Source organism: Phyllostomus discolor, chromosome 4 (assembly GCF_004126475.2).
Source record: "Phyllostomus discolor isolate MPI-MPIP mPhyDis1 chromosome 4, mPhyDis1.pri.v3, whole genome shotgun sequence".
Classification (NCBI taxonomy): Eukaryota; Metazoa; Chordata; class Mammalia; order Chiroptera; family Phyllostomidae; genus Phyllostomus; species Phyllostomus discolor.
Genome location: NC_040906.2, coordinates 28,449,588 through 28,471,454, shown reverse-complemented (window position 1 = coordinate 28,471,454; position 21,867 = coordinate 28,449,588). Strand labels below are relative to the sequence as shown.

At 35.6% G+C, this 21,867-nt stretch overlaps 1 protein-coding gene across 3 annotated transcripts in view; it reads right to left on the bottom strand.

The window, feature by feature from the left end:
- TRAK2 (trafficking kinesin protein 2) overlaps nt 1-21,867 on the bottom strand; it is a 57,975-nt gene that overhangs the window by 10,250 nt on the left and 25,858 nt on the right. For all 3 annotated transcript variants that reach the window (XR_004902552.1, XM_028508391.2, XM_036023069.1), the window contains exons 3-13: nt 21,562-21,756; nt 12,929-13,005; nt 10,952-11,068; nt 9,716-9,925; nt 9,028-9,106; nt 7,427-7,557; nt 6,499-6,573; nt 5,282-5,416; nt 3,737-3,816; nt 3,223-3,426; nt 1,436-1,734 (exon numbers count right to left, since the gene is read on the bottom strand). Coding sequence is in view for 2 of the 3 variants with exons in the window: in XM_028508391.2 (XP_028364192.1) it covers nt 1,436-1,734; nt 3,223-3,426; nt 3,737-3,816; nt 5,282-5,416; nt 6,499-6,573; nt 7,427-7,557; nt 9,028-9,106; nt 9,716-9,925; nt 10,952-11,068; nt 12,929-13,005; nt 21,562-21,756 (1,602 nt within the window). In the remaining variant the exon portion in view is untranslated. The remainder of the gene's footprint in view (nt 1-1,435; nt 1,735-3,222; nt 3,427-3,736; nt 3,817-5,281; nt 5,417-6,498; nt 6,574-7,426; nt 7,558-9,027; nt 9,107-9,715; nt 9,926-10,951; nt 11,069-12,928; nt 13,006-21,561; nt 21,757-21,867) is intronic.

Sequence of the window (21,867 nt, the reverse complement as noted above, 5' to 3'; positions counted from 1 at the left end):
TATGAAATGTTAAAAGGATTTATCTAAGAAAAAGAAGATAAGAAATATGAACAGTAAAATGACAGCAAACTCAGTCATTATCACACCTAAAACAAAACCCAAAACAAACTAAGCAAACAACTAGAACAGGAACAGAAACACAGAAATGGAGATCACATGGGGGGTTATCAACAGGGGAGTGGGGGGGGGGAGAGAGGGGGAAAAGGTACAAAAAATAAGTAGCATAGATAGTAGGTAGAAAATAGAAAGGGGGAGGGTAAGAATAGCATAGGAAATGTAGAAGCCAAAGGACTTATATGGACATAAACTACAGGTGGGGGGGAATGTGGGTGGGAGGGGGTATACAGGACGGAGGGGAATGAAGGGGGGAAAATGGGGCAACTGTAATAGCACAATCAATAAAATATATTGAAAAGAATGTAATAACAAAACTACTTATTTGGTCCTAGTATGTTGGTAAAATTTGGAAACTGAAGTTCTCTGTGAAAGACTGATTAAGTTGAAGATACAAATAATAATCTTTCTATTTCAAAAGTTAACTTGTAAAAGGACATCTAAAGCAGGGGTGAAAAAACAAGACAACACCCTTAACAGGAAATCAGATCAGAAGCAGTGATGAGAAGGAAGATATGTGCCTCAGAGGATGTCACTCCGTGGTTCCTGTCTATAGCCCTGGTGAACGATTATCCCAAGAATTTGTACCAGATGCAATGTCTAATTATGACAGTATAAGTCATTTCTTCCTAAAAATGGCAACTCTGACAAATACTTGCACTGATCATTAATAAATAAAACTAAGATACAGAACCTTTGAGTTTGAGGGGGTCTTCATAGGTTTCCTACACAAAGCTTTATCTAATACAGACTCTCTCATGATAACAGCAGAGAATCATTTGAAGACCGTCATTTTCTATAAAACAAAAATTTATTTTGAATTCAAGTTCTGTCTTAGGAGAGAACAGAAACTGAACTGAAATGAACAGACCTGAGAAGAAAAATAGAGGCACATATACCTCTAAGTAGATGACATTATTGGGGTAAAGAACTCTTTTTTGAAAAGGAAGGTAGAGGTGAAGTATTACATCTAGGTTATTTTTACTTATCATATCCCATTTATCTTACCATAAAAACTGCCATCAATGGTACTCCTTGGCAAAGGACAAGAAAAGCTTACTCTTCCTCCCTCAGCTTTATATTAAAAAAATAATCAGTAAAAGAGAACTGATGGCTGATGACCTGGAGAATGCAGATCTATCTCTTCATTCATTTTCAACAAAGCACTGCAAAGCACTGTCACCCAAACAGCGGTATTTAGGGATAATAAAGATATCTTCTGCACATAGTGCTATTACAATTACAATACAAATCTCAATTCTAGGGGAAGGAAAGGCCAATAAGGAACATGGCTGAAAAATGGCCTTTGCTGATTTATTACCTTCAAGGGGTTTGACGATCTGTAATTTTTCAGGCATAAAACACCGAAGGCAACTGGCACTACTGAAGTCTGTGATCTCCGACTGGTCAGTGCAGAGAGAGGCAAGGCTCTCTGTGGGGGTGCCACAGCCACTAACCCCTGCTTTCTGGTCAGCCAGAACCTGGATCTTCCGCTCCCATTCTTCAGCAAAGAACTGCTTCTCACTTAAGTAGTTCTGTCGCCGCAGGCTAAGGCGATGCAGTGCTGTAGCCAAGTCACTATCTCCAGAGGGTTCTGGTTGAACCACCTTCTGAATGTTCCTATGGGAAAGTCACATTCACTGAGTAGGTCTGTAAGGGCCAAGAACACAACCTAGGCTTCTCCTTTCTATAATGGCGAATGCTCAAAAGACTGATCTCAAAAACACAGTACTTTCTCTTAGATATCTGGAATAAACAGTTATAGAAATAGTAACAACAAATCAAAGTCATTAGTATTACATACCACTTTTATAGATCATTTCAAGTGACTGTGGATAGGCAAAAATATACATATTACATTGTGTTCACTAACTTTTCTATTTTACTTGATATATGAAATATGACCATCTATAAATTCAGTTTTAAAAAAGTAAATATCATAATGTAATATGTAATACCATTTATGTGTAATATGTAATACCATTGAATCTGTAATACCATTGATTACAAAAGGTACCATTATTTTATGTACTACATTATTTATGTACTACTCAGAAAGAAAAAATGCTACCCATTAAACTATGACATGCCACTAGCTGCAAAACAATTTCAAAAATATTAAAGTGTCAAAAAAACTGCTTCAGGCCATGAATCCTCTATGAATCTTATAGAATATTTAAAAAGCAAAGAACAAGAGTTATAAATACTGTATTTTCATAGTCCTATGACACATTTTTCACTTTTTACCATTTTTAAAATTAGAGGTATGTTACAATTCAATATCAAAAGAAGGAGTAACAGGCTGTGTTGTAGGTACTCCTGGCTGCTCTGTGTGAGTTCACATAGATCTGTTGGTTCAGCCTCCCAAGGTAAGGGAGTATTAATTCATAAAGCTACTGTGGGTGCAGAACATGCTCACTACAGAGAAGACCATGCAACTGAAAATCCAGAGTAATGATTTCTATGTAGGGAAAGGTTTCTCTTAGGTGCCAAACATTTACATTTCAAAAGCTTTCAGCTGACCTTCCAGTCATTGCTGTTTAATTTCTAGTTATGTGTACTTCAGTGAACTGAATTACATACTCAGTTTAATGAAAAGTGGAAAAATATCCAAGTTTAAACAAATAGGAAATTAAGAGCAAGCTAAGTTTTCCTCAATAGGTATTCACGTTTACTGTTTATCCTAAAGGCACCAAAGCAGATGAGATTACCAACATGGGTTATGAGGAGGTGTTGTGTGACACCATGCATAACTACCAGTGACCAAGCACTTTCAAACAAATTTGAATTTGAATATGAAGATTTAAACCTAAATTTTGCCACACCAAAGAAGAAAGTAGAAAAGAATTTCAGAGTTTAATGCAAGATCCATTTTGAATATACTTAATTAAATGTAGCTTTTTTACTCTAAAAAACTTTTATGATATCAACGATCAGTCTTACCAATGACATATGGCATCATTACGGAGTAGAACTGACAGTTCTAGAACTTCCTTGGGAAAACACAGAGCGATGCCAGAATTGGGTATGTGAATCTGTTATGTCGATGCTACGAGGAACATGCCATAAAACTTAGATTTTTTTCCACTGCCATGACCTATGTCTTACCCTGGAACCTCCTCCAAGTTGCTCCCCTGGTTCAGCAGTGTTTTGTCCTCTGTTGGTTGTAAGCCAGACTCAAAAGGTTTTGCTGTCATGATGACACTTGAGCGGTTGGAGCCTGGAATGGCTAGCAGAGCTGGGAGTGGGACAGAGCGGCCCCGTGTGTCGTTGGCAATCCTGACAGTATCGAATACCCGTTTCTGCTGGGCTCTGTTAAAAAAGAAGTGTTCATTATTGCCACTCCCTACTGCTGGAGCGCTTTAGAAAAGAGACATGTGTGTGTAATTCATTAAAAAATAACGCCACCCCAAAAAGGCTCTAAAGGTTAGGAGAGATCATTAAAAAATAAAACCCAGAACAAGAGAACTCTCACAAATGTGAGTATTAAGGAAAAAAACTGTAAAGTGAGCAGATTTACCACTGAATTTTGTAATACCTATCTATCAGTTTGGATTGTGGCTTCTTTTAAAGTTCCATCCCAATGGTTGAGTAACAACACATGTATGTGATCTGTACTTACTTTTGTTTACAGAGAAAAGATTCCTCATCCAAACTCAACTTTTTACGCATGGTCCCCTCAATCTCAGATGCCAGAGATTCCTAAGAAGAAGAGTTTGAGATTCCTGTAATAATTATGTAAGAAACCTGCTTGGAGAAATGAGTTGTCCTTAAATTAATTAACAGTGTCTCCAGAATCCAGAACTTTCAGTGTTATAATAAAAGAAATTCAAATAAATATCGAAGGAAAACATTCTCCCTAGAAATGTAACTTTTAAACAAAAACCAACTACTTTTTGGGGAAAGCAGTGACAAAACCAATATGATAAACAGAAAATATTACATATGCAGACACAAAAATAAAAGATACTAAAGATTATAAACCAAAATGTTAATAGTGATTCTGTGGAGGGCAGGATTTGATGGTATTTACAATTTCTTTGAGCTTCTCTATAATTTCTAACTTTCTATAATAAAACATTTACAGCTTTTATAATATAGAAAAATCATTCTATAAGGCAAGATAAGCTTGAAGGAGATACCCCTGGCCATGCCTGGGACAACTGGAATAAAATGAGGTATAATCAATGGACTAAAATAGGAATATATGAGTCCACACTGAAATAACTTAATGAACAAATGAATAAGTGAGACAAAAGAGCTCTGACTTACAAAAGAATGATAATTAATAAATGTGGAAAACACGATGAAATTAGAAAATCACCGGCTGGCAATTACAGTATCATATCGATGTCAATTTTCTGACATTGATGGTGGTAGTGTGGTTATGTAGGAGAGTGCCCTTGTTTTTAGTGAATACACACTGAAGTATTAAGGGGAAATAGGGCATATCTACAACTTACTGTTAAATGGTCCAGAAGAAAATAAGAGAGCAATAGTAAATTGTTAAAAATGGAGGAATCTAAGTGAAGCATATATGAGAGTTTTTTGTACTACTGTTGGAACTTCATTCTGAATTTAAGATTTTTTCAAAATTAAAAAGTGAAACAACAAAAATGTGCCCTCAATATTCTTCAGAAAATCTACTATGATTTAGTTTACATCTTTTAAAAAATTTCACAGGATTACATGTATATGTTTAAGAACTAGATTGCTAAAATAAGTCTTTGAAGCAACATTAAAAATTCTGGCATAAACTCAGATGTTTTCATGAAATAAACATAATTCCCTGTTCCCATAGAGCCTATATTCTAACTGAAGTTAAGTATATCAAGAAACTCAAGATCTATTATAAAAGATTTTAGATGCACAGAGCACTATTTGAATAAGAGGGATGTAGTGGGCCTAGGGTAAGGATGACTCAAGTTTAAGGAGCTTGAAGGTATACACCTGAACCTAATCTCCCTGGGGTTCATTGCATATATTAGAATAAATGTGGATGGTCATTAAGATAAATGTAGGCATGCAAATTAAGGCCTAAATCAAAGGACAATCCATGTTATCTCTTCTTAAGATGCTTCACATCATCAGAAACTGTACCACTTTCAGGACAATCTGATTTTAAGCAAATTTCCTTAAATATATAACATCTTTCTCAGTTCCTTACCCCAGAAAAAGCTCCACATGACTGGGAGTAGAGATGAGCAGCAGGGCCAGATCTACTGCGAAGTTCCTTTATTTCTTCTTGGGATTCATGTAACATTCCTAGACACTCCATATTCCTGTCTTGTAACTCATGCAGCTGAAAGAAAGGATGGTAATTAGTTCAGTTTATTATATTCTAAAATGACAATGGAGGAAAAAAACCCATTGGGATAAGTATTAATTTTATTCAGAGGGCTAGCTAAGTTTATGAATATAATTCATTTTACAAATACTCTAAAACAAACTAAGCAAGGAGAGTAGATATATATTTCAAGCTGCCAGAATTAGGGGAGTCTTGGCCAGAATTATATATAAACATGATTTCTTAAAATTCCAAAATGTAGCTGGGACAACAATAACTGTCAATTCAATATTTAATGTTTCATACATTTAAACAATCTTATAGAGGAAATATAATAGTTATGGTTAAGTCAGATTTAGCACACTGTTAGATATACATATTTTAAACATTATTCTGAAGTCTACAAATGGTAAGACCAAGTCTACAAAATATTGTATAAGACTTCGGAGTGCTCAATCATCCTAAACAAGTAGTTTCTTCTCCCTTGTTTTAGAGCCGTTTTTATTGTTAGATTCATAAGCATGTTAAAAGATACATGCTTTTCACAGTACATTTTAACTTCAAAAATTTCTTCAAGTATAGTATGCGGACTGTATTATCAGCATCATCAGGGCTGGGGATGCTTATTAAACATGCACATTCTAGGCCCTCATTCTAGACCTACTGAATTAGCTACTTTTGGGGATGATGTCTGGGAATCTCCATTCAAAACTCCCCCTGCCATGTGATTCTTACACTTGCTAAAGAACTACTAAATTATAGCTAATCTATAGAATTTTTATGTAAGTACCAAATAAGCAATTTTTGCTATTTTTCTGATATTTTAAAAACTACTGGGCTAGTTAAGGTAAACAGGTAAAAGGGTCACTTATTCCTGAAGAATCTTATAAAAGTCAAGGTTTTCCCCATTAGTCAATAAGGATGTTGCCATGTTATTAGTTTTAGGGATAGAATTTTTTAAATGCTTTACTTCTTAACTCTCATAATTTCATCCTGATTCTTTGTTGTTGTTATTTTAAATCTTATTCGCAAAGATGAAAGAAACTATTCATTCCTGCCTATCCTGTATTACACAAAATAAAGGAAGATTTCGTTACCTCCACTGTCAGTTGTTTTTGGGCATCCTTGGAAGCTTGTAGGTGAAGTCTCAGTTCTTCTTTCTCAATCACATGCTAACAACATATGATAAGAGACATGTGAAGCCTTCTCATATAAAATAGAGGCTACTCTCTTTAAGGGTGCCCCTCAGGGGTATAGTCTATGTTGAGGCCTATAAAAAGCTTACCTTCCAAAAGTCAAATAAGAGCAATAAAATGGGAAGAATACAAAATCCATCAAGGTGATCAGAGGACAATGAGCACGGAGTCAGTAATTCACACCCCAACTTCCTGAGGAAGATCCAACCCCCTTTTACTGTAACCAGCCCCACCATTCTTTTAACACTATTTCTGTAAATGATGGCCTGTTAACTAATAGGTGACTTTAGATAAACATCCTATTTGCTTAAGAATTCTAGGAACTAACTTCAAAAGAAGCAGACTTCAACCTTTAGACATTCCAGCTTTGGGAGCTTTGCTGACCTTAAACTAGTCATCTGCACAGACTGTTGGCTTGCCTGTAGGCCTCTCAATGGGGAACTCTCAACACCCTTCTTATGATTCCTTTGTTCGGTTGTTTTTCCTTCCTTCTCCCTCCTTACAAAGACCCCTGCCCGTGTCCCACTGTTAAGATGGTCTTTGTGACGGGAGTCTGCCATCTTCTCAGGCAGAAGGTGAACAAACAGCCCTTGTCTCTTGATCACTGGCTTTCGAGCTGTGGGTAGCCAACCTTGGGTTTGGTATCATTAAGAAGAGAAATAGTGACTTGAAAGCAGTTATCCACACTTCATGTCACAGAGAAGACTAAAACAGTGACCACTGTAAAAGGGCAGGGACCCGTTTATTTTGATTAATCTAGCACTCAGCACAGTGCATGGTTCTAGGTCAGGGCTTGACAAACATCTGTTGAATGAAAGAATGAACTTACTTCTTTAAGTTTGTGCTGAAGATCTACAATCTGAGACAAGAGATTGGAGATCTCTTCTTGGTATCGAATCAGTTCGTCACTCTTCCCAGACAATTCTTCAGTCATTTTGGACATCTGAGCATTTGTTTCACCTGAAAAATAAATAAGAATTTTAAAAATTAATATAAATGTAGAATAGGGGTTAGCAAACTATGGCCTGTGGGTCAAATCCTGTTTTATAGCAAGCACTAAGCTATCACAAATACCTTTTTCTTTAACATAAACTTAAAAAATAAAGATTCTTTTGAAATAGGCTAATCTTAGGAATTGAATATGAGGCAATAAAGCTAAAAAGAGATGACTTGTAAAGGCAAGCTAAAAGTTTTGCTTCAATCTTTTCATTATTAAAAAGACACATACTTAAATCTTTTTCTTCATGAAGGACAAGAAAGTTTGAAAAGATATAGGTGAATTATATTTTTTTGCAAGTGCCAAGACATAATCTCACTTATGTCTGTGAGAACTCTTCAGGGGTGTGAATAAACTCCCACAAGCAATGAAAATTAACAAGTTTAACAAAAGAGCATTTCCATAATGGAACAGTCACAGCCCCTTAAACCTACTGACAAAGCTACTGAGATGCTTCTGTAGGAGAGAGATTTTCTGGGATACCTGGGAAACTGAACAGGGTCTCTAAAGCAATTCTTACAGGGTAGTATTCTTGAATACACATGAAATAAAAACTTTAGAATCCCACTGGGGAAATAAATCTTTATTTCATATAAAAATTTTTACATCTAAACACAAGTGGCAGAACCATTTCTCAGTGTCATATAAAACTATTTTTTAATTGACAGAAAGCCAACAACGTTTTCATAGGATGGCAACAGGAAGGAAGGAGACCAGGATCTGAGCTCCTGGGCAAGTAGTATCTTCTCTGATTTTTAAAGTGTAAAAGGTGGGCAATGACAATTTAGATGGAGAAGATTCAATTTATCTTCCCTCTGGTTCTCTAATATTCTGTTATTCTAAGTTAATGCATTCTGAGGTCCACAGCCCAAGTGAACTGATGTGATGCTACATTTTCTCTTTCAACATAAAAGGCTATACATTTATAGAGAAATTGAGTATCTTTCTCCAGTAAAGCTGATCTTTTTCCAAATAATTTATTTTAAAAATTATTTTAGTTAACATTACATCAAACCAAAATATATTCCTTTATAGACACACAGTTGGCACTTAATAAATTACACATGGAATGTAAGACCTGGCTTTGCCACTTACCTATCGTTTTCTGACTCAGGCGAATCACATTCTCTGCAGGACTATTTTCTTATCAACAGAGTAAAGAGCTTTGGTTTCTTTCACTCTTAACATGCTATAACTGATAGAAAACTAGGTCTTTATTTAATGATGATGGCAACTGAAACAAAGATAGTTCTTAGAAGTATATATGGTATTTTATTTACAGCTGTGGGCTCAATGTGATATTCCAAGATCTTCAGTAATTATTTAATACTGTTTCTTGAGATGTTTCTACTAAAACCATCTATTTAATTTGTGAGTTGGAGATAGTGTGCCAGAGAACTGCCCAAAGGCAAACAGAATATGTTAATACTTACGAAGTTCTTTAACACAGTCATTGACAAGCTGTTGTTCCTTCTCTTCATAGGTAATAGTTTCTGTCTTTATGTGACAAGCCTTCAAGAAAAAAAAAATAGTATGTGATATCTTCTAATTGTTTTACAGTATTAACTTAAAAAAAAACCTTTTAATTCTCATTTGAAAAGTTAATCACTTATAAAGCTTTTTCTACCATAAAATAAAGGTATGGAAAAGGATATGAAAAACATTTCCCCTTCACTCCTCTTAGGGCCTTTGTAAATGCCTATTTATCTCTCTAACCCGTAGCCCCCCCCCCATACATTTCTGTCTGGCTTAATCCCTAGACTCAGCTAAAATATCACTTGCCTAAGTAGGACTTCTTTGATCCCCACCCCCATCATACAAGCTCACAGAACCTTGAAATTTTCCAACATAGTTCTTACCACAGTTGTATTTATTTAATTATTTGTTTACATGACACGAGATATATATTCTATGCTGTCGCTTTCTCTATTTCATCTGTCAGCTTGCTACTGCCCACTTTTCAGTGGGATCTAAGAAACAACAGATGGCAATAAATACATATGTCTTGGCTGTCACTCCCTCATTGGAATGTCAATTGTAATCCTTAGTTATATCACATTTCACCTAAACGCTACCTGGGCTTAAACCGTGAAAGGAAATTGGGAATTAGGTTGAATGTACCTTGGATCGAAGAGCCATATTCTCTTCTTCCAGTTCCTTAAGCTTTTCTTGCAGCATGTCCAGTTGCAGCAAGCCTTGAGATAAGCTAAAGGACTCATTGAACCGAAGAGGTGTAGAACAGCTGGAATCAGTTTCACTCTCTTCAGAAGCAATGGAGACAATTCGAAGTAACTCATCTTTCTTGGACAGCTCATGCTGCAGTTGATTAACCTGCACAGCAAAAGGGCCTGATTTACAAGATGTCTTTTATATTGCATTCTTTAATATAATATATGTAATATAACTTCTAATTCATGAGGCAATTATTTCTCACCATAAAACAAAGTAATATGATTAGCTGCTAGATTTCATTGACTGAAGTAGCAAGTGCTAAAAAGAGAATAATAAACCTCAGATACTTCCTGAGCTACAATTTTTGAGCATTAACTCAACAAATACGGCTTTTTCTGTAGTAGGTAAGAAGGAAAGCCAATTTTCACATTCTATGTAACAGACATATAGGAGGAAATTTCCACATAAGATAATGATGCATTTGCAGTTAAAAACAAACAAAAAAAAAACTGAAGAAACTTCTAAGTATCAGAATAGATCCCTACTTTAAATTCTCATCCTAAAGGCTTGTACTTTTAAGCTGTATAACTCTGCATTACCACTTTAGTTCTAGGGAATAAATATTGTCGACATGAAGGTTCAAATGTTATTAAATATAATGCATATATTAAGTATAAATGAAGCTAGATAAAAATAACAAATCACAGAGAATTTGAAATTTAATCATTAAAGTCAATAATGAATCAGTTTTCACTAAAAATATTTACTGTTTAATAAATACATTTTCAAAAATTTCTTTTCTCTTTGGGTTTTTGAATAAAGATACTTCATTGGGTATCTATTATTTAGGGATATATTTTTGAAAAATAAAGTTAAGATAAGATCACACACAAAGTCTACACAAAGGGGTGAGGATAAAATGTTAGAATCTAAGCAGGGTGCCACAAGCATGACAGGCATTGAATGCAGGCTCTTATACTGACTGAGGTAGACTCACCTAGGCATCCTCTGTACAGTATCATTTCATTTCTCTATTGGTTAGTTCCATGGCTACAAACAAAGTCCACATGTACTGGTATTATTTAGCAACTTACTGTCATCAATTCAGGGACACCCAGGAAAAGAAATTCCTCCACTGTGCAAGACCTAATTATTTCATGCTGCAAATACTTATCAAACACTCACTTGATCAAAAGCTTGTCCCAGTTGCTCCTCCAGGGCTTCATTCTGCTCAGACAAGACATGGTTCCGCTTTAAGAGTGCCTGTCCAATTCGAGCAGCTAGCTCCAGATCACGATCCCTCTGTTAAAATACCAAACACACTTTTCTTTGAGTTCCAACAAAATTAAATGGTAGTTTAGAGATTTTTGCAGTAAATTTTGCTAAACACAAAAGCAATGTTCTAGGAAGCATCAAGATTCATTTTAATGCCCAGATACCAAATAAACACAAGGCCTGGCACACAGGTGATATTTAATACAGGGGTGGGCAAAAGTAGTTTGTAATAGAAATAACGTAATAATTTGTACATAATAATATAAGAATAAATTCTGTTTCACATACTCATGACTATAAACCTACTTTTGCCTACTCCTGTATATGTTGGTCAAATGGATAACTGCTGCAGTTATAAAGAGGGCAGTTATATGCAAGAGGGCATTTCTTGATATTAAGTGAGATCTATTCATTAATCAATCTTATTAATTAGAATGTAGCAACCCAACCTTTAAACTTACAACTTTGGGGAATTAGAAAAATCAATGTAGTTTTTAAAACTGAGGACAGGATCTGGCACACAGATCCTGTAAAAGCCCAACAAATATTTGTTGAATGCATCTGCCTATAATGGTAATGATACAGGGATTAAGAAGCATAAATGGTAGGTACAAAACAGACAGGGGGAGGTTAAGTATAGTATAGGAAATGTAGAAGCCAAAGAACTTATATGTATGACCCATGGACATGAACTATGGTGGGGGAATGTGGGTGGGAGGGAGAGTGCAGGGTGGAGGAGGACAAGGGTGGGGGGGAATGGGACAACTGTAATAGCATAATCAATCAAATATATTTAAAAGACAAAAGAAAAAAAGCATGGTAATGATACAGAATTAGGTATTTAAGATACAGGGATCAGGTAGGTATGCTAAAAAGTTTCATTTAGGGCAAACTTACATGGATTGAGAGCCAGAGGCTTAGAGGAAAACAGTCAAGAATCCTACCGTCAACTGGTGCAAGAATGATGATGGGAAATAAAGCAAGGACAAAGATCTGAAAGTTTTGAAGCTACAAGGTTTTGCTTAGAGTTTAGAAAAAAAAGGAGTCTAAAGAAGTTGGTGGTAATGATGCAGGAATGCCTACAGAAAAGCCAAGCAAAGCAAGAGTTACTCTTTCTAGGAACACAGAAATCCCACCTACATGGTGGTGGTGCCGACTATATTCTATAGGATGGGAAATTATGGGTTCTGCTTACGTTAATCACTAAAAATAAAATTAAGCTTCTGTTCTTTTACTCCATAGTCCACGAAAACAAATTGATGGGTTATTTCCAAAACTTAAGGCCCACTTATTTTTAATGCAGGCTAAGTGGCATATACAAAATCATTCTGGGGAGCTGGGGTGGAGAGGGAGAAGGAGTACTTCAAAGAGAGAGAGAGACAGTCTTCCATAAGATCAACTAAAATGGAAGTCTAAGGTCTTTTCCCTATGACTGCAGGTTGGAAAAGATACATTATACATATTAAAAATGTCATGGACAAAGTGAGGTAAAAAAATAACCCAAGCAGAGCAAAAATCTTTGGAAGATTCTCCAAACTGCAGGTGTAGATTTTCAATGGAACTGTTTCTTAAACAGGCAACTCTGCTCCAGACTGAGTAACATTTACTTTTCTGGGATAGGGAGGCTGGCCAGCACCATGATAACAAAAAGCAAACAAATATGCAAACCCCTAAACCTTCTATAATTTCATAACAATTAACTTCAGGAACCATTCTGCTTTGGAATGCCAGCTGGTATGCCAGTCATTCCAACTGTTACAACCTTATACTAAATAACCCACCGCAAAGACAGCATCAGGTTTCACTCAATACAAGAATTTGATAGATTCCAAATGATCTTTAAGTTTTAGTTTTTTTGTACTACGGAAAGAAAAAGTATATTCCTACCTCTGCCAGGAGATGTGTAACCATGTCGATATCATTATAAGTTTTGGTCATCTGCTCCACCCTGTCTGTGCCTAGAACTAAGATAGTTAAAAAGTGTTTATAGGATTTAGAAATAACAGAAAATTTTAACTATTCATAAGAACTGAAAGATACCAACAACAATAAACCCAGGCTTTCACAAAAAGCCATTCAGAAGAATAAAAAATATATGAAAAGGGAAAGAAATGTTTCATTAGACAATCTGGAAATAGATTAATTATTACAAATAAATGTGTGTCATGCAACAAATTAAGAAAGTATCATATGATCACAAGGCAGTCACCTCCTGACTATCTCCTCCTCCCTTGGTAAAATTAGAGCTTTGGTCCACTCACACTGGCGAGTGTGAGAAGGCATTAAGTCACCAATTGTTTTATATCCTAATCTAAATTAAAGTTACTGGGGGGCAAATCACTATTGTTTTATATCCTAATCTACATTAAAGTTACTGAGGGGCTAGTTTTGCTGTTACTAAGGAATTCAATTAGAATTCTGTTGTGATTATCTCGATTATCATCACCTATCACTTGAGTTAATATTAATAAACAAGGAATAGAACTTGTAGGAATTCTTGTAGTTCTGTTATGAACCATAATCCTTTTTAGCATCATTAAAAACCCTTTATAACAAACTTCATATCTATGCCTTCGCTATAAACTAAATTGTATACTACATCATTACTTGCACAATCCAAGCCCAGTACTTCTGGACTTCATAAACTCAGGAACTGCCAATGCACTTGAATAATTTAGCTGCAAAGAGAAGCAGAAATATGACTCCAGTGATTCTACAATCATGACAAGCAATATCTACCTAAGCTAAAGATGATGCATAATACAAAAGGAATCTTTTTTTAAATCCTCTAATCCTCATCTGAGGATATATTTATTGATTTTAGAGAGACAGACAGGGGGAAGGGGAGAGCGAGAGAGAGAGAAACACTGATGTGAGAGAGAAAGATCACCTGACTGCCTCCCGTATGTGCCCCAACAAGGGTTTGAACCTGAAACCTAGGTATGTGCTCTCACCAGGAATCAAGCCCTAAACCATTGGTGTACAGGATGACGCTCCAACCAACTGAGTAACCCAGACAGGGCTGCAAAAGAAACATTTTGACTCTGAAGTGCACTACATGAAACAGATTTGTGTTTGACTTAGACATTTACTAGTTTGTCTTAAAGAAAACACAGACTTTGGAGTGGAGTAGAAAAGCTGCATTCACATATTTGAGTGACCTTAAACAAATCACTTAACCCTTGTGAGATCCAGCTTCCATATTTAAAATATGGAGGTGATAACATTCACCTCACAACGTCATTAGGTTTAAATATGATAATTTATTGAGCAAAATGGCTTAATATCATCCAACTGTTTACAGTTATTCTCTTTAAACACAACTGGTATATATAAAATAGCCCTGGTTTTAAATTCTCTGCAAATAATTAACTGAATTGGCAGCAGATACCACAATTTGAGTCCTTTGTAGTTCTTTAGTCCCATCTTAACACTTGAAGTTGCCCAAAAGATACCAATAGACATACTGTACTTTTATCTGAGCTTTTAATTTTTCTTCCTAGCATAATTTTTAAAAATGAATCTGGGAATTACCTAGACCTTAATTATTAACATTAATCTTATTCCTAGTTTAAGTAAAACAAAATGCCGGGGTTGATGGTATAGGGAGATGGCTAAAGAAAGTTTTAAACCAAATATAAGAAAACAAAACAAAACAAAAAGAAACTACCCCAAACAAAAAACTAAAAAGAAACATTTTACTCCAAAAGAAACATTTACTCCAAAACACTTTACATTTAGAGAAACTGGCTCCATAATTTAACCACAGGGATAGGGGAACAGGCTTTCGGGCCTAAGAAATCTTCACAGTCTAATCTGGTAGCATAGCAGGAACACAGGATTAAGGTGTATTTCAGGATTCTTGCTTAGGATATTGATGGGGCCTGGTACTGGTATGCAGATGCAAAGCCTGGAACTGTTGCAGCTTTTTTAACATCAGGAGGGGAAGCACAGCCTGGGATGAAGCTGGTGCAGTAAAGGGAAGAATGCAAAAAAGAAAGAAAAAAAGTGCATCTGCAGTAACAGTATTAAATTGCTAGATTGGTCAAAAAATAAAAAAAATAAGGCAGACACAGTGTGTGGTCTCCTACTTCTGGTCTTGATAATAAGATGAGGGTGAAAAAAATCAAGTCATATTATCTATGCTCTAAACTAATGACAGAAAACCAGCCAATAGCTACAAAACCAAATTTAACCTAGGGCAGTGGGTGTCAACTCCAGATCCTGATTTAATTGATTTGTAGGCAACCCAGGGTGCAGGTAGTAAGATCCCAGGTGTTCTGATGTGGAGCTAGGGATGAAAACCACTGATCCAGGATCAACACTGAAAGCAAGAACCAGGAATTCTGGAGACTGTGAAAGGTTGACGTAAGTGGGGCCATTTTAAAGTGGAGCCAGGGCAGCCATTCCAGAAGAACCGCATTCATGTCTTACTCCTTGGAATGTCTGAACCGGGTAAAATAACCTTTGGACTGGGATGGACTGAGCCAGAGCAGCGTTTTCTTCTAAATAACTGTTTATAAAGCTATCAGGAAAGCAGACCTTCTGACTACAGAACTGAAAATTTAAGGAGATCCTTTAGAATCAGCACCACCAGGTACAGCTAAAGAATAACTAAGCTTACTTGTACCTACAGACATTTCTTCCTTCTATGCATGTAATTACTCTCCTTCCCTTTTTTATAAAAACCCCTGCCTTCGCCCCATAATTGGAATACCGTTTGGGTGTCTTCCTGAATCAGTGGTTCTGAACAGCAAATAAATGCTTATTCTTTAAATTTGATTTATTTATTTTTAAAGCTTTATTTATTTTTAGAGAGGGGGAAGGAAAAGAGAGGGAGAGAAACATCAATGTGTGAGAGAAGCATTGACTGGTCTCCCGATCGGTTGCCTCTCGCATGAGTCCCCACTGGGGACTGGCCTGCAACCCAGGCATATGCTCTAACGGGGACTCAAACTGCTGTCCTTTTGCTTTGTGGGACAAAGCTCAACCAACTGAGCCATGCCAGTCAGGGCTCAGATAAACACTGACTGGCTCTTATTACCTTGGCCTTTTTTTCAGATTAACAAGACTCAGTTAAAAACAGTTTTTATACAACTAATTTAAAAACTACATGGCATGGCTTGTATTTCATGACTGATCAGAGGTGAAAATGAAGTAGCAAATTTAATTTGAAATAAAGCCAGTAAGTTAAGGATGTAAATAGCTGTGAGCTACATACAAGTCACACATAATGAAAGAGAAGAGAAAATGAAGGACACAGTAATACATAAAAGAAATACTTAGAATAAATCGTGTTTTAGTGAGGTGAAACTAAAATGTACTTCCTATAAATGCTTACCATCTGTCATAGTCTGGAAATTTAAAGCTGAACCTTAAGAAGTTAATCACATTTAATGATCTCACTTTCTTGTATGAGGAATTTTGACTGAGGGGAATTATATGACACGTCCAATACCACAAAGCGAGCAATTAGAGGCAAAGCCTCTAATAATAGGTTGTTATCACCCTATTATTATCCTGGCTTTCAGGGTCATAACAACCCTCACAGGGTCATAAGATAAAACTTGGGTCTGCTCATTCCCACTAAGGGGCTCTGACATCATCCTGCTGTTTCTGCCACAGTGCCAAGATCAAAAGGCCTGCATCTGATGAAGTACTAGAGTTCCCATCTGTTATAGAACAGCACAGATCCCAGTTTTGTTCTTTAAAGTGTGAACATACTTACATACAAGAGAGACTGGAAGGATATACATTAAAATATTAATAGCGGTTATCTCTGGGTAGGGAGTATAGTTGATCTGCTTTTTGTTTCAGTTTTTTGCTGGTTTTCCATGAAGAACAAATGTTAATTTTACAATAAAAAAAAAGAAGCTCTCGTTAAGAGGTTTCAAAAAGCAAAAATAAGTTTTAAAATGCTTAAATATTATGGCAAAGAAGTTAGATAATACAACCAGAATTCTTTAACTCCTATGTCATATGTGAAATAGGCTATATGCTACCAAGCCCCACAGGCTGAGCCAGTTCAGTTACAGAGTCCTGAACTGGTATCAGTCATAGAGTAAGGAACTGGATTCTTCTCTGCAGCCTAATAAATTCTGTCTTCTCGTCCTTACTACAATACTCCTGATAAGGACAAGTTGCTTGGGACGATTTCAAAAGTACTCAGAACAAAGTTCTTATATGTTGTCTTGGCATTTAGGCATTGTGATTAAATGCTTCTAAAACCATAGACTGATTATTCACCGTAATTCTGTAACCAGGGACGAAGAGAGTCAAGCAGGCTGACTTTATTATAATCAGTCCTATCAAATCCTACTTTCCCTTCAGTTCTCAGCTGTTAAAATAGAAATATGTCAAATGGTACAGAAATTGGCAATGACTCTTGCATGTTTCCAGACATGAAATTCCCTAACCTAATTCTCTCACTGGGGAGATGATAAAAATTTATTTTTAATTTTATTGAAATATAATTGACATATATGGATAAACATTTTTTTACATAACAATTTTGTAACTTGGTTTTGAAAGGTTGTTAGTTCATGTTCAACATTTTTGGTATAATATTTAGAGAATCTAATATTCCTAAAATATGTATGTATCTAATATTCCTTATATATGTATAATATATATTTTTATATGTGGGGGTGCTAATACATATAAGCACTTCTTTTTTCAGGATAAGAAATGTCAATGGTAATCCATTTTGATATCTCTGTTATTTATATGAGATGATGTCTGATTGTTTTCTCAGATATCCCCTTTTCAAGATTCAGAGTTTTTGCCACAAAAACTACATTTTAAAAAGACTTCTAATCTTTCATCACTCTCCAACTCTTCCACACCAAAAAAACAAAAACAAATCAACAAGAAACAAACATGAAACACAAAACCACCACCCACGTGGTATCATAAAAGCTGCAATAACTCCTGACAACTACAGGCAGGCCTTCAGGTTTCAACCCCAAAGAAGTAACTGCAGCTCTTGCTGTTGTAACACAGAGCACATTTCTGCAATGCAACAAAACTGCCTTCAGAAGAACTAAGACAGACTAAAAAGGAGACTGATGATATACAAGAGTATACCATCCAGGGCAGCCTTTCTCAGCAGGGTTCCAGGGGGAATTAAGCCCTACAGATAATGATTTGAGTGACATTTTTTTCAGTTCTCTCAAGGATAATACTTAGCTAGTGCATGATGCACAGGTGATCAAGTAATCCGTTATACATAGATGTTTTAGGGCAAATGGCTTAATTCTTTTCTGGAACTGGTTGAGAAGGCTGATTTAAGGAATTATATATCTACTCATCTCCATGATCTGACTATGGTTAATGCTTCCTGAACATTATCAGTTATAGTTCCTTTCCTGCAAACACAGGCCAATAATAGAGGGCAGAATTAAGGAAAAATATAACTATCAACCAGCAGTAATAATTTTTACAATGTATTTTTCTACAAAAATGTATTCCTAATCTTAAAATTAATGTCATTGTGTAATGGCCATTTAGCTTTGTTTGACAAAGTTTTGTATTAGCGGTGATTAAATCTGAGTGTGCATCAGCACTATCAGGAGGACTTGTTAAAATGGACTGCTATGCCCAACCCCCAGTTTCTGATTCTACAGCACTGGGGTGGGGGCCCAAGGATTTGTCCAAGTTCCCAGGTGATGTTGACACCTTAAATAAAACTTATACAATCATTCTTCCCATCCTTTTTCTTATGCATTAGGAAGTGGTACAGGTGATTCCTCATTTCCAAATAAAAAATATCCTGAAACGTAGATGAGGTTTCTATTCTGAGCCTTTACACGAACAAAGACTATTTTCTGTCACGTGAGCTCCGACTGCACTGGTTGCCCCACAGCTCACTCTGGGTCTCACTCTTAATAAAACTAAGAAAAACCCTGGAGTGACTGTTTTGCATACAAAACATCCTTTTGAGTGTCTTAAACTTTATGTATAGTGGGGACTAAGATGGAATTTTTTTTTGGACCCATCCATTGCTCTTCTGTTCTATTTTAGAAGTAAACAACCTCTTTCTGGTTTCTTTGGTTAGCCTTCAGTGAAGAACCAGTATCATTTCATTCGTGTGAGACAGGCTCCCAATCCAAAACCTTGCTCATTTTTCCTTCTAAATTTCTTTATTTTCTTCTCATGGCTCTTTCAATTTCTTTACATTCTATAAGAGAGAACATGCCACCTCCTTTATTAGTTGTGAAAATTCATTTTAATGATCACAGTATCTACTGGCATGTGTGGGGAGTAGAGATAAGAAGGGGCTGAAGTAGCACCAGGGTGCTTGCCAGGGTACATAATAATTACTTAAAACCACAAATCTTGAAATATCAAGGGGATAGGAAACTGTGGGAAAGGGTAAGAGAATGTTTTCTATCTTGCTTTTTAAAACCTTGGTCGATTTGCTAAATAAATCACTTATTTTTTACCTTGTAAGATACAAATTCATAATGAAATTTATTTATATTTGAGTACACTGTTAACCCAAAGAATACATACCTTTAAAATAATAGTGAAATTAAAGTACAGTACAAAGATAAAGTATTAATGGCGCAATTATAATCCCAGCTTATTTGCTTCTTGATCTTAGGTATATCAACATACAGTATATAATTTAATTTTCAAATTGTTGAACTGAAAACAGTACCATTCCACTAAAGGAACAGGATAGTTTTCCAGAACCTAGAAGGATGAATCTGTATCATTCTATTAATCTTATGTTTTTTCTTTTTTTAAAGACTATTTATTTTTAGAGAGGAAATCTAGTAAATCTAAAATCTAAAAAGATTTTGTTTATTTATTTAGAGAGAGGAAAGGAAGGAGAAAAACATGATATGTGAGAGAAACAGCAATTGGTTGTCTCTCTCAAGCCCCCAACTGGGGACCTGGCCAGCAACTCAGGCATGTGCCCTGACTGGGAATCGAACTGGCATCCTTTTAGTCTGCAGGTCAGCATTCAATCCACTGAGCCACACCAGTGATAGTTAATCTTAAATTTTAAATTGCTCCCTTGAACATTATGGTTTGTTTTGTATAAAGTCCTAAAAACCAAGTTTTAAAAAATTTGCTTATCTTTTATTTTCCAGTTTTTTTTAATATAAAATTTGTCCTAAAAATAACTCCATTAAATCATGATCAAAGACATCTTTCTAACTACAGTTCCTCCCCATCCCACCTCATGATTTACAGGACCACGAACAAGTAAACTAAGGGGTACTTTCTGTGCCACTTCATCAAAATAATCACAAACTAAATTTCCTGTGATAAAATTTCAGTTTGAAATTTCTTTCTCACAAATCTAAAAACTCATGGAACAAAGGGAAATGGAAATCAAAAACATTATTCCTTCAAAAAAGCATTTTCTAGAAAACTTCAAGGAAGCAACTTCTCAAACTAGAAAGTTAAGAAAACTTTAAGAGTTATTAGCTATTTAAAAAAATTATTGAGGACAGAAATACAGTTTTACTTGAACTTCCTGTTATTCAAATTCAAGTTTGAGCAATGTTTAGAATTCTTTTTCTGAGCAGTGAATAACCTTGTTCTAGAAAACTACTATCAAAAGCAAGTTAATGATTACTATGAACATGAGTATTTCACAATCATTCTCCAGCCACAATCTTCAAAAACACTGAAGCACTGACTGGGAAGATGTCTAGGAGCTGATGCAACCTCATACTGTATACAAATGAAAAGAATTTCACAAACATATCAACGCTGAACTTATCGAGATCTTTATTATATATTATAATAGGTATTATACACTTAATATTTGTATAAGGAATAAGAAATAAAGTAAGCCCAGCCTGAATACAGACCTTTGGAAAGGGGTCAAAAGCAAAAATATCTCCATACTTTAAACAGCATTCTATTTAATTGTCATTTCTCAGAGCTTGGTGTAAATAGACTTATTTTCAGGACAAATTTGGCTTAGCCTTTCACTGAAATATTCTCTATGAGTTCTTAAGTAAATAATGAAGTTTACTGTATAATGTACACTTAATTTCTTTTTGGCATTATTAAAACTACTTATGTATCTAAGGACTATGCTTATTAATGACTGACATAGTTCCTATAACTGTATTTAATAGGGAAGATAAAGAATCGAAAAGCAGATGGCTTAGGATATCAAACTGTTGGGATAATATATGTTAAGAGATATAAATGAATATTAAACTTTTAAATGATTTCACTGCTTTAAAAAAAAACCACTTTCCTTCCTACTCAGTCTGAAGAAGTATCAAGTAAAAGGTGAGAGAAGTGGGAACATCTGAGTATGCTTGCAACCCTGGACATGACATTCAGAGTCCTAAGAATGACAAAACTTTCTGCATTCAGACATAACACAATTAGAATCATCACTTTGTGTTGTTAAATTAGTTCAGTTAAAGTCAGCACACACTGAACAATGGCTAGGGATGCCAAACAGTTTGAAAGTTAACACTGAGATAGTCATGATTTTTATTTCAATGGGCAAATTCTAAGAAGGTAAAAAAAAAAATACTCACTCATATAACGGAACGTCTCTTCAGCAAGGACTGGAGAGAGGGTACCAGATGCATGATGCCGCTGGTGTGGAGACTGAGCCCAGTCTTGGTTTTCGTACAGGAAGAGAGAGTCCACTTTTAGTCTATACTGGGGTAGCTGTTCTTCTAGCAGACTGACCAGCTCAACTTCAGGGAGATCTTCATTGGAGCAGACATCTAAAGAGGAGTCCATGTAAATGAATCCAATATATTTCACTTACTAGGCTACAGAGAAAGATCACTGAAATGAGTTTTACAAAAGTAGAAAAATCAAAGATACATTAGCTA